The sequence below is a fragment of the Salmo salar genome, chromosome ssa03, assembly GCF_905237065.1.
Source record: "Salmo salar chromosome ssa03, Ssal_v3.1, whole genome shotgun sequence".
NCBI lineage: Eukaryota > Metazoa > Chordata > Actinopteri > Salmoniformes > Salmonidae > Salmo > Salmo salar.
The window spans coordinates 41,404,150-41,417,773 of NC_059444.1; the positions used below are offsets into that span (position 1 = coordinate 41,404,150).

Sequence of the window (13,624 nt, forward strand, 5' to 3'; positions counted from 1 at the left end):
TCTCCTCTTTCCCTCTCGCCCTCCCTCTCTCTCGCTCTCTCTTCCCGCCCTCTCTCCACCACCCTCTCTTCCTCCTTCCCCTAGGGTCTGCTGTCGTTCCTGAGTGCTCCTCTGATTGGAGCTTTGTCAGACGTATGGGGGAGGAAGTCATTTCTACTGCTAACAGTCTTCTTCACCTGCGCCCCCATTCCTCTCATGAAGATCAGCCCATGGTGAAGTCACCTCTAAGATAACACACACTTCACTCTATGGCCTGTGATTGTACTGAGCCGGATTAAGCCTACTCATGGAATAAAAAGCATTGTCAACTTCAAGTGTGTAGAGACATGAACATGTTTTAAATTCTAGGAGTAGTCTATGCAACTGGCCCTATATCTCTGCCGTTCTGCTGTGGTTCAACCTATGTTAAAGTGGACCATCATTGTTGTGGTTTCTACAGTCACGATAGAGCTTTACAGACATGCTTACATTCCTCCTCTCTCCTTCCTCCCTGTCCTCTCTTCTCCCTCATCTCTCCTCCTATTTCCTCTTCTCCTCCTCGCTCCAGGTGGTACTTTGCAGCCATATCCATGTCCGGTGTGTTTGCAGTCACCTTCTCTGTGATCTTTGCGTATGTGGCAGACATCACAGCAGAACACGAGAGGAGCACAGCCTACGGTTTGGTGAGGAGTGATGCTGAATGACTAGATTTTAATGATAACACAGATGGAATACCTGTCAGTGTTATTTTTGTTGTCATATATTCTCGTAATGTTAGAATGACACCAGGTCTCCCTCTTCTCCCTTCCATCTATTCCTCACCTCCTTTTTCCTCCCCTCTCGCCCTTCCTCTCCCACTTCCTTTCCCTTTTCTCCCCTTCCAGGTGTCGGCCACGTTTGCAGCCAGCCTAGTGACCAGCCCAGCCATCGGAGCATACCTGTCTGTGACGTATGGAGACACCTTGGTAGTGATCCTGGCTACTGCCATCGCCCTGCTGGACATCTGTTTCATCCTGGTAGCTGTCCCTGAGTCACTGCCTGAGAAGATGAGACCGGCCTCCTGGGGGGCACCCATATCCTGGGAACAGGCTGACCCCTTCGCTGTGAGTACTGTACTAAATACTAATATACACTGAACAAAAATATAAATGCAACATGTAAAGTGTTTCATGAGCTGAAATAAAAGATCCCAGAAATTAGCCAAGTAAAGCCCCCCCCACCAAACCCTCCCTTAACCCGGACGACGCTTGGCCAATTGTGCGCTGCCCTATGGGACACCCGATCACAGCCGGTTGTGATACAGCCTGGGATCAAACCCAGGTCTGTAGTGACGCCTCTAGCACTGCGATGCAGTGCCTTAGACCGCTGCGCCACTCGGGAGGCCAGATGTCTCAAGTTTTGCGGGAGCGTGCAATTGGCATGCTGACTGCAGGAATGTCCACCAGAGCTTTTGCCAGTGAATTGAATGTTCACTTCTTTATGATAAGCCGCCGCCAACGTAATTTTAATGGTTTGCTAATGTCAATGTTTTGAACAGAGTGCCCCATAGTTCCTCATGTTTCAGCATGATAGTGCATGGCCCAATGTCACAAGGATCTGTATACTATTCCTGGAAGCTGAAAATGTCCCAGTTCTTTCATGGCCTGCATACTCACTACACATGTCACCCGTTGAGCATGTTTAGGATGCTCTGGATCGACGTGTACGGCAGTGTGTTCAAGATCCAGCAACTTTGCACAACCATTGAAGAGGAGTGGGACAACATTCCACAGGCCACAATCAACAGCCTGATCAACTCTATACAAAGGAGATGTGTCGCGCTGCATGACGCAGATGGTGGTCACACCAGATACTGACTGTTTTTTTTAATCCACGCCCCTACTTAAAAAAAAAAAAGTGCCTTGCAAAAGTCTTCATCCCCTTGGTGTTTTTCCTATTTTGTTGTATTACAACCTGTAATTTAAATGGATTTTTGGGGGATTTCATGTAATGGACATACACAAAATATTCAAAATTGGTGAAGGGAAATGAAAAAAATTACTTGTTTAAAAAAATTTTTTACTGAAAAGTGGTGTGTGCATATGTATTCACCCTATTTGCTATGAAGCCCCTAAATTAGATCTGGTGCAACCAATTACCTTCAGAAGTCACATAATTAGTTCTCTCTCAAAACAGGTCAGCGACAAAGTTGTGGAGAACTACAGATCAGGGTTTAGATATAAAAACATATCAGAAGCTTTGAACATCCCACGGAGAACCATTTTAATTCCATTCATTAAAAAAAAGGGAAGAATATGCCCACACAACAAACCTGCCAAGAGAGGGCCACCCACCAAAACTCACGGACCAGGCAAGGAGGGCATTAATCAGAGAGGCAACAAAGAGACCAAAGATAACACTGAAGGAGCTGCAAAGCTCCACAGCGGAGATTGGAGTATCTGTCCATAGGACCACTTTAAGCCATACACTCCACAGAGCTGGGCTTTGCGGAAGCGTGGTCAGAAAAAAGCTATTGCTTAAAGAAATAAATACGCGAACACGTTTGGTGTTCGCCAAAAGGCATGTGGGAGACTCCCCAAACATATGGAAGAAGGTACTCTGGTCAGATGAGAATAAAATTGAGCTTTTTGGCCATCAAGGAAAACGCTATGTCTCTTCAAGGAAAAAAGCTCTTATCACCCCGAGAACACGACCCCCACAGTGAAGCATGGCGGTGGCAGCATCATGCTGTGGGGCTGTTTTTCATCGGCAGGGATTGGGAAACTGGTCAGAATTAAAGGAATGATGGATGGCGCTAAATACAGGGAAATTCTTGAGGGAAACCTGTTTCCAGAGATCTGAGACGGGCGGAGGTTCATCTTCCAGCAGGACAATGACCCTAAGCATACTGCTAAAGCAACACTCGAGTGGATTAAGGGGAAACATTTAAATGTCTTGGAATGGCCTCAATCCAAATGAGACTCTGTGGTATGACTTAAAGATTGCTCTACACCAGCGGAACCCATCCAACTTGAAGGAGCTGGAGCAGTTTTGCTTTTAAGAATGGGCAAATATCCCAGTGGCTAGATGTGCCAAGGTTATAGAGACATACTCCAAGAGACCTACAGCTGTAATTGCTGCAAAAGGTGGCTCTACAAAGTATTGACTTTGGGGGGGGGAATAGTTATGCACGCTCAGGTTTTCAGTTTTTTTGTCTTATTTCTTGTGTGTTTCACAAGAAAAAATATTTTGCATCTTCAAAGTGGTAGGCATGTTGTGTAAATCAAGTGATGCAAACCCCCCAAAAATCTATTTTAATTCCAGGTTGTAAGGCAACAAAAGCCACTGTATATACAAAAGTATTTGGACACCCCTTCAAATTAGTGGATTTAGCTATTTCAGCCACAGCCATTGCTGACAGGCGTAAAACATTGAGCACACAGCCATGTAATCTCCATAGACAAACATTGGCAGTAGAATGGCCTTACTGAACAGCTCAGTGACTTTCAACATGGCACCATCATAGGATGCCACCTTTCCAACAAGTCAGTTAGTCAAATTTCTGCCCTGCTAGAGCTGGCCCGGGCAACTGTAAGTGCTGTTATTGTGAAGTGGTAGGCCACACAAACTCACAGAACGGGACGGCGTAGCGCGTAAAAGTCTGTCCTCGGTTGTAACGCTCAGTCCCAGTTCTAAACTGCCTCTGGAAGCAAGGTCAGTACAATAACTGTTCGTCGGGAGCTTCATGAAATGGTTTTCTATGGTGGAGCAGCCGCACACAAGCATAAGATCACCATGCACAATGCCCTGCGTCAGCTGAAGTGGTGTAAAGCTCGCTGCCATTGGACTCTGGAGAAGTGGAAACAATGAATCACACTTCACCATCTGGCAGTCTGACTGACACATCTGGGTTAGGCGGATGCCAGAACAACGCTACCTGCCCGAATGCATAGTGCTAACTGTAAAGGTTGGTGGAGGAGCAATAATGGTCTGGTGCTGGTTTTAATGGTTTGGGCTAGGCTCCTTAGTTCCAGTGAAGGGAAATCTTAACGCTACAGCATACAATGACATTCTAGACGATTCTGTGCTTTCAACTTTGTGGCAACAGTTTTGGGAAGTCCCTTTCCTGTTTCAGCATAACAATGCCCCCGTGCACAAAGCAAAGTCCATACGGAAATGGTTTGTCGAGATCTGTGTGGAAGAACTTGACTGGCCTGCACAGAGCCCTGACCTCAACCCCAACGAACACGTTTGAGATTAATTGGAATGCCGACTGCAAGCCAGGTCTAATTGCCCAAAATCAGTGCCCGACCTCCCTATTGCTCTTGTGGCTGATTGTAAGCAAGTCCCCACAGCAATGTTCCAACATCTAGTGGAAAGCCTTCCCAGAAGAGTGGAAACTGTTGTAGCAGCAAAGGGGGGACCAACTCCATATTATTATTATTATTATTATTATTATTATTATTATTATTATACCTTTATTTCAACAAGGAACACAGACTGAGACCAAGGTCTCTTTTACAGCTGGGCCCTGCGTATACATGTTTACATATACAGTTTAGGTACAATGATTAAGAAACTACACAAGACAAACAAAACGATCACAGATAACACAAAAAAATACAGCAACAGATTACATTTACACATAGGTTATTCCCCTAACAGCACAAGAACTTGCATTACCCGAAACAGTTACAAGGAATTCAAAAATAAAATCCTCCAATAAATATTTAAAATGGGCAAGGGGGACAAAAGTCTCAAGTTTAAGTTTAGTCTGCAGGCTATTCCATAGGCAAGGAGCGTAATTAATCCCCATGATTTTGGAATGAGATGTTTGACGAGCAGCTGTCCACATACTTTTTGTCATGTAGTGTATCGGTGACCGACATATGCATATCTGTATGTGAAATCCATAGATTAGAGCCTAATGAATTTATTTCAATTGACTGATTTCCTTATATGAACTGTAACTCAGTAAAATATTTGAAATTGTTGCATGTTGCATTTATATTTTGGTTCAGTATATTATAGTACTGTCCTATACTGCCTCCTGGTGAGCACCCATATCCTGGGAGCAGGCTGACCCCGTCACTGTGAGTACTATGCTATACTATAGTACTATAACTGACTATACTATATTATACTACTGTACTTGACCTCCTGGGGAGCTCTTATCTCCTTGGAGCAGGTAGACCCCTTCGCAGTACTGACCTGTAGTATACTAGAATGTACTCTTAGATACTATTCTGCCTGAGGGGAGCCCCCATCTCTTGGGAACAGGACAACCAATCAGTGTTTGTGTGGCAATGAAATGAATGTGAATCTAATGTGTTGTGTTTCTTGTCTCTCTCTCTTGTCTCCCCTCCAGTCTTTGCGTAAGGTGGGCCAGGACTCCACGGTGCTTCTCATCTGCATCACAGTGTTCCTGTCTTACCTGCCTGAGGCAGGACAGTACTCCAGCTTCTTCCTCTATCTCAGACAGGTGCTGATCCCAAATACCTCCTAACCTCATCCTCTAAACCTAACCCCTTACCTCCCTGAGGGCGAACAGTACTCTAGCTTCTTCCTCTAACCCTTAAGCCTCAAATTGGGCAAGAGCTCATCGGAGCTGAGTACCGGCCCCTCAAATGTTCTACTGCTTGAGCTCCTGTTCTTCTTATAGAATATTAGCTCAAGTGTAAATATAAACAGTGCAGTCCAAGTCAAGCACTGCTACCCCCTAGGCACTTCCTCCTAGAGGTAGACAGGTACTCACCAGAACCAAACCAACCCCTAGTCTCAACCCTACCCCCTATATTTCTGTAATATATGATCTAAGTGATTGATAGTTGGTATTCAACAGTCATAAAAGTATGCCTTATTTACTTTGAAGGCTATGACTGAGGGAAGGAACAAGTATAAGAAGTCCCGCTGCGGCCTTCGCAGAGTCATCAAACGAGCAAAAGGACCATATAGGAATAAAGTGGAATCATATTACACAGGCTTCAACACCCACCACCTGTAACAGGGGCTACAGTCCATTACGGATTACAAAGGAAAACCCAGCCGTGATCTACCAGACGAACTCAATGCATTTTATGCACGCTTCGACAATAAAAACGCTGTGCGTGATGGCCCCCACCGACCCAGAGGACTGGATGTTCTCGCTCTCCGAGGTCGATGTGAGTGAAGTCTTTAATCAGGTGAGCACTGTCAAGGCAGGGGGCCGAACAGTAATCTAGGGCGCGTTCTCAGCATGCGCAGGGCAGGTCATTTTCAACCTCTCCTTGTCCCATTCCTGTTCCCAAGAACTCTAAGGCTTCATGGCACAAGGACTTCCGCCCTGTAGCACTCACATATGTAATCATGAAGTGCTTTGAAAGGCTGGTTATGGTACACATCATCCCAGACACCCTAGACCCACTCCAATTTGTGTACCGCCCCAACAGATCCATAAACGACGCAATCTCAATTGCACTCCACACTGCCTTCACCCACCTAGATAAGAGGAATACCTATGTGAGAATGGTGTTCATTGACTACAGCTCAGCGTTCAACACCATTGATCCCTCCAAGCTCGTCACCAAGCTTAGGACCTGGGACTGAACGCCTCCCTCTGCAACTTAGTCTTGGACTTCCTGACAGGCCGACCCCAGGTGGTGAGGGTAGGCAACATCACCACCGCAACTCTGACAGGTGTGTGTGTGCTTAGTCCCCTCCTGTACTCCCTGTTCACCCACGATTGCGTGGCCATGCACGACTCATCAAAATTGCTGACAACTTATTATGTGTCTTGTTAAGCACGTTTTTACTCCTGAACTTATTTAGTCTTGCAATAACAAAGGGGTTGAATAGTTATTTACTCAAGACATTCCAGCTTTTCATTTTTTATTCATTATTAAAAATATGTAAAACGTAACACTGTACATATCTTTCTACCCTTATCACTCCAGAATCCCTGCACATTGTAAATGTGGTATTGGAAATGACCGTGTGCGCGTGTGCATGCGCGTGTGCGAACACACACGCTAACGTTCAAAAGTTTGGGGTCACTTAGAAAGGTCCTTGTTTCAAAGAAAAACGCTTTTTTTTTATGTCCATTTTTAAAATAACTTCAAATTGATCAGAAATACAGTGTAGACATTGTTAATGTTGTAAATGACTACTGTAGCTGGAAGCGGCACATTTTTTATGGAATATCTACGTAGGTGTACAGAGGCCCATTATCAGCAACCATCGCTCCTGTGTTCCAATGGCACGTTGTGTTAGCTAATCCAAGTTTATCATTTTAAAAGGCTAATTGATCATTAGAAAACCCTTTTGCAATTATGTTACCACAGCTGAAAACTGTTGTTCTGATTAAAGAAGCAATACAACTGGCCTTTGGACTAGTTGAGTATCTGGAGCATCAGCATTTGTGGGTTCGATTACAGCCTCATAATGGCCAGAAACAAAGAACTTTCTTCTAAAACTTTTCTTTGCAACTCTGCCTAGAAGGCCAGCATCCCGGAGTCACTTTGACGTTGAGACTGGTGTTTAGTGGGTACTATTTAATGAAGCTGCCATATATATGTGTATACATACATACATACATACATACATACATACATACATACATACATACATACAGTACCAGTCAAAAGTTTGGACACACCTACTCATTCAAGGGTTTTTATTTATTTTTACTATTTTCTACATTGTAGAATAATAGTGAAGACATCAAAACTATGAAATAACACACATGGAATCATGTAGTAACCAAAAAGGTGTTCAACAAATCAAAATATATTTGAGATTCTTTGACGTAGCCACTGTTTGCCTTGATGACAGCTTTGCACACTCTTGGCATTCTCTCAACCAGCTTCACCTGGTATGCTTTTGCAACAGTCATATGCTGAGCACTTGTTGGCTGCTTTTCCTTCACTCTGCGGTCCAACTCATCCCAAACCATCTCAATTGGGTTGAGATCGGATACATTAGTTTACATCCCTGTTAGTGAGCATTTCTCCTTTGCCAAGATAATCCATCCACCTGACAGGTGTGGCATATCAAGAAGCTGATTAAACAGTGTGATCATTACACAGGTGCACCTTGTGCTGGGGAAAATTAAAGGCCACAGATGTCTCAAGTTTTGAGGGAGAGTGCAATTGGCATGCTGACTGCAGGAATGTTCACCAGAGCTGTTGCCAGAGAAATGAATGTTCATTTCTCTACATTAAGTCGCCACCAATGTCGTTTTAGAGAATTTGGCAGTACGTCCAACCGGCCTCACAAACTCAGACCACCTGTAATCAAGCCACCCCAGACAGCTGATGAAACTGTGGGTTTGCACGACTGAAGAATTTCTGTACAAACTGTCAGAAAGGGAAGCTCATCTGTGTGCTTGTCGTCCTCATCAGGGTCTTGACCTGACTACAGTTAGGCGTGTAACTGACTTCAGTGGGTAAATGCTCACCTTCGATGACCACTGGCATGCAGGAGAAGTGTGCTCTTTACGGATGAATCCCGGTTTCAACTGTACCGGGCAGATGGCAGACAGCGTTTATGGCATTGTGTGGGCGAACGATTTGCTGATGTCAACATTGAACAGAGGGGCCCCATGGTGGCGGTGGGATTGTGGTATGGACCGGCATAAGCTAAGGACAACAAACACAATTACATTTTATCGATGGCAATTTGAATGCACAGACATACCGTGACGAGATACTGAGGCCCATTGTAGTGCCATTCATCCGTCGCTGTCACCAGCATGATAATGTACAGTCCCATGTCATACACATCGATCCAGAGCATCCCAAACATGCTCTATGGATGAAATGTCTGAGTATGCAGGCCATGGAAGAACTGGCACATTTTAACTCTTTTGTTGTCCCCAGCACAAGGTGCAGCTGTGTAATGATCATGCTGTTTAATCAGCTCCTTGATATGCAACACCTGTCAGATGGATGGATTATTTTAGCAAAGGAGAAATGCTCACTAACAGGGATGTAAACAAATTTGCACACACAATTTGAGAGAAATAAGCTTTTTGTGCGTTTTTGGCATTTTTGTGACATTTTTGGCATCTTTTATTTCAGCTCATGAAGCATAGGACCAACACTTTACATGTTGCGTTTTATATTTTTGTTCAGTGTATATACTGTATGTCTCCTCTAAACTGTATATTCTCCCCAGGTGATAAGGTTCAGGTCAGAGACAGTTGCAGCCTTCATCGCTGTGGTGGGCATCCTCTCTATTGTGGCTCAGGTTGGTGACCTTTGATACTTGTTATACAGTTTTCTTTAACTTAGGTTGTGATGTCTTTTCGGAAGTCCTAGAGTTGTTGACATATCTGTAATAAATAAATAAATTGATCGATTGATTACCTGCTGTGTTCTCTGTGTCAGACGGTGGTTCTCGGGATCCTGATGCGCTCCATAGGGAATAAGAACACCATCCTACTGGGCCTGGGCTTCCAGATATTACAGCTGGCCTGGTACGGCTTCGGATCACAACCATGGTCAGTACCAACTACCTTTTAATGTACTGTCCCTATTACTAATCTTGACCCAGTCCTTACCCTAACATACTGGTCACAATAACCCCTTTAAGCACCACTTTTTGTGGAGCAGTCAGCAAACGGTGAGTAGACATTGCTTTCTTTTCTTCTAATCAACTCGAAATGAAATGGGAATACAATTTTTATGAGTTGACAAAGTATATTGTGTCGCATTAAACGGCACTATCCTGTCAGGCCATTAGAGCGCAGCAAAACACCAACAACAATACAGTTCACTGACCAGAGCATTGTATCTAGTGTATCCCAATGATCCACAGCACTGAACAGGTCACACTGCGAGGATCCTTTATCATGGGGTCAGCAGAGGACAGTTGATTTGACTTTATTGTTCTGGCTTTAACACTAATCTACTGTTAGTGGTTTGAACCAGGGGACTGAGCGGACAGGGGAGAGAAAGTAATCCTGATGCAGTCCTGATGCTCTGAATGTTGTCTTATGACGGTTACTGTTGTTAGTGTTGACTCTGATAGATGCATTGAAGAGATGTTGAATACAGGCCAGATTAGTCCTGTCTCTGTGATATCGGTCTGTGAGGAGGATTTCCATGTTTCCACCTCCTGACTGTATGATCTTTTCAGTGTACTGTGTGTGTACAGTCTGATTTGTTGCCTGCTGCTTCCTCTCCAGAGTTGGAAAAAATGTGTTTCTCGTCGCACACACACACACACACACACGTGCAAATGGTCGGGAAAATGGAGTTGTGGTTTCTCTCTCTCTCTCTCTCTCTCTCTCTCTCTCTCCCCCGTTAGGATGATGTGGGCAGCAGGAGCGGTAGCGGCCATGTCTAGCATCACCTTCCCAGCTATTAGTGCCATCGTGTCTCGCAACGCAGACTCAGACCAGCAGGGTGAGCTACTACTACCACATACCAATATAAGGCTGCCCTAATCAGAAATTGTCCCCCTCTTTTTCAGATCTTAAATGTTTGTCTATATAATGTACAATGCTTAGTATAAGCTACCTGCTCTAAAGATTTCAACCCCAATAGTGAGCTTATAAATGGTTTCTGAAGCGTTCATCTAGTTCTTGTGAAGGCGTTATGAATGCCCTATAAAGCCTTTGGGTCTATTGCAACCATCGATGGCCACCAGATTATCGCCAGCAGATCTCTCGTTAAACCGTCAATATGAGCTAAATTCACCTGCACTGCTTATCTCAATTGCAATCTTTATTGGTCACCTCATTACCGCTCTCTGTTACCTTAATCCTGCTTGCTACTGTATCAAGTATCTTTCAAAGAATTTCGCCCTCTGGTGGGTATTATCATCGGAAACAACTTAATCCTACTTTTTGAGCGGACTAAGGGCGATTTTATCTATTTGACAATCATTCCGTATAACTGAAATAAAGTAGGTTTATTTCCTTGTTTACTGTGGCAATTTACGAATGGAAAACTGTTGATCTAGCCTACTCTTATTAGTTTTGTAATTTATCCATTACATTTTTTTATTTTACCTTTTATTTAACTAGGCAAGTCAGAACCAATTCTTATTTTCATTGACGGCCTAGAAACAGTGGCCTAGAAACAGTTCGAACGACAGATTTTTACCTTGTCAGCTCGGGGATTCGATCTTGCAACCTTTCGGTTACTAGCCCAACGCTCTAACCACTAGGCTACCCAGACAACTGTCTTTAAAGTAAAAATGTGTGGTATGGTCAGTACTTATCAAGATTGGGTGTAAAATATCCCTGGACTGTCCATATTTCAAATGTGTAACTAAATCAAGTCAATCGTGATTAAGTTAGGCCTTTATAATCTATATTTTTTTATGAAAATTGAAAATGTAACCTAGAAGCAGCTGTCTGTTATTATAATCACTTGACCCTCAACTGAACTGCTGGTTTATCCTTGAGGGTTTTTGGTTGAAATCAAGTTTGCTTTAACATGCAGGTTCATGTAATCTCCCGTTTTAGTAGCATTTTAAGTAAACCAGCGTTATCACGATGGTACATGCAAAGTTCAGCTTGTTCATTGCAATGGACCACCTTAATTTGTAGTATGTTTACTGTGTTCGATCATTGTGTAACCTCTTCATTGTCCGTCTCTAGGCGTGGTCCAGGGGATGATAACAGGTATCCGTGGTCTGTGTAACGGTCTGGGCCCAGCATTCTATGGTTTCATCTTCTATCTGTTCCACATGGAGCTGACAGATGTGGACGCAGTAGACAGCCCTGGGAAAGAACCCAAACCCAAAATGGCCAACCCCACAGACGAGGTGAGACCAGTGACGACAGGACACATACACACTCGCTCACTCAGCCAACTCCACGGACAATGTGAGACCAGGAAGGACAGGACTAAGATAGATAACCGTCTTTTGAGAGAGAGACACACACACAACCCTAATTCACACAATAGGGCCAATACAAGTTGAGCTGTACTGGGCTGGCCTGGTTATCTATCCACCATATAATGGATGAAAGTTCAATGTAAAAAATAAAATTTCTGGGCCAGTGCAGTACAGATCAAGTTGGCCCTATAGTGTGAATAAAGCAACAAACTCACACATTTACTAACAATCACATATGTATTCTCTCTCTCCCTCCACAGAGATCCATCATCCCTGGCCCTCCCTTCCTGTTTGGGGCGTGCTCCGTACTACTCTCCTTGTTAGTAGCCCTCTTCATCCCAGAGCACAGTGGCCCAGGGGTCCGACCGGGAAGCTACAAGAAATACAGCAGTGTAGCCCAGAGCCACTCACACAGCCCTCCCAGTAGCGGGGCAGAGGGCAAGGAGCCACTACTGGACGACAGTTGTGTATAACACCAGCCCGATGGCATTAACACACTACACCTGCCCCCCTGAACAAACAAGTTAACCGTTACAAACAAACTGTTCTATATATATTCACACACTCTTGCACACACGTACCCAGATAAGGGAGTGGCTTCTTCTGAGAACCGAGAAGATGTGTGTGTGTGTGTCGGAGAACTTTGTGGGCTGTCCTCTGAAGTCTGAACACCTCAGTGTGGTGTAAGGAGTTCCCGAAGGCCCTGAGGGAGGGAGGAAGGAGATGAAGGGAAGAGAGATAGAGGATGGGTAGCGCTGGGGAGAGGTATGTGTTATGTTGGGAGAAACTTGGTTGAGCTGATCTCTGTCCTGAGCGAGTCCTGAGAAGCAGTAACAGGAAGAGGATAAAGGAGGATGTGATGTACAGGCTGCCATAGAGCCATAGAGCCACTTGGGCTCTGGTCAAAAGAAGTGCACAATGTAGGGAATATGGTGCCATTTGCGATTTAACCGATGATTCTATTTCCTTTGTAGGCAAGCAGCTCAATCTGTGGCAATAACCACAGTGTTCTTTGTCCGAAGAGAGTAAGTCAACAAAGTCAACAGTAGCCACAGCTCGAGCTCTACTCTAATGGCCAATTTACAAGCTAACAAACTTCTGTTGTGACTTGTCTGATTTTATGTCTTAATACGTAAGAACGGAAAGCATGTCTGCCTCAGTGTGTGTCTATAGCTGGGAGAGAAGCTACTGGATGCGTCCCAAATGGCACCCTATTCCCTTTATAGTGCACTACCTTTGACAAAATGTAGTGCACTATAAAGGAATTTGGGATGCAGACAATGTAGAACATCTTTAGATCAATCTAAGAGATGCTACCTATCCATTGAGACAGTGCAGGCTTAACCCTATAACGTTTTTATAGGACAGTTTCCTGAGAGAATTGTGTATGAGAGAGACCACTTTATTAGTCAGAAAGACGTTTTTCAATGTTTACCTATCTGCCATACATTAGCATAGCAGACAGACGGACAGAGTATGGTTTTGGGTTGTATTTTTTTCCTGTGTTCACACACTTAAGGCTAGTGGTGCTTCAAGTTTTTATTCCAGGGAAATATTGGTGATGTTGTCTTCATATTAATATATTACAACAACCTGTATGAAGACTGTTGTCTGACGTGGGTCTGTAATTGTTGCTATCACTCCTATTGGAGCTCACTAACAGGGATGTAAACACATTTGTGCAGAAAATTTGAGAGAAACAAGCTTTTTCTATATATGGAACATTTATGGGATCTTTTATTTCAGCTCATGAAACATTTTGTTTAGTGTATATGTACACTACCGTTCAAAAGTTTGGGGTCATTATGGAATATCTACATAGGCGTACAGAGGCCCA

The 13,624-nt window shown here is 44.0% G+C and overlaps 1 protein-coding gene across 1 annotated transcript in view; it reads left to right on the forward strand.

Annotated features, from left to right (window-relative positions):
• LOC106600512 (hippocampus abundant transcript 1 protein) overlaps positions 1-13,391 on the forward strand; it is a 29,399-nt gene extending 16,008 nt beyond the window's left edge. Inside the window, exons 4-12 of the mRNA XM_014191922.2 lie at positions 85-212; positions 548-662; positions 864-1,082; positions 5,327-5,440; positions 9,112-9,183; positions 9,324-9,436; positions 10,246-10,343; positions 11,546-11,712; positions 12,048-13,391. Of these exons, the coding sequence (XP_014047397.1) occupies positions 85-212; positions 548-662; positions 864-1,082; positions 5,327-5,440; positions 9,112-9,183; positions 9,324-9,436; positions 10,246-10,343; positions 11,546-11,712; positions 12,048-12,260 (1,239 nt within the window). The 3' untranslated portion in view covers positions 12,261-13,391. The remainder of the gene's footprint in view (positions 1-84; positions 213-547; positions 663-863; positions 1,083-5,326; positions 5,441-9,111; positions 9,184-9,323; positions 9,437-10,245; positions 10,344-11,545; positions 11,713-12,047) is intronic.
• The last annotated feature ends 233 nt before the right edge of the window (positions 13,392-13,624 follow it).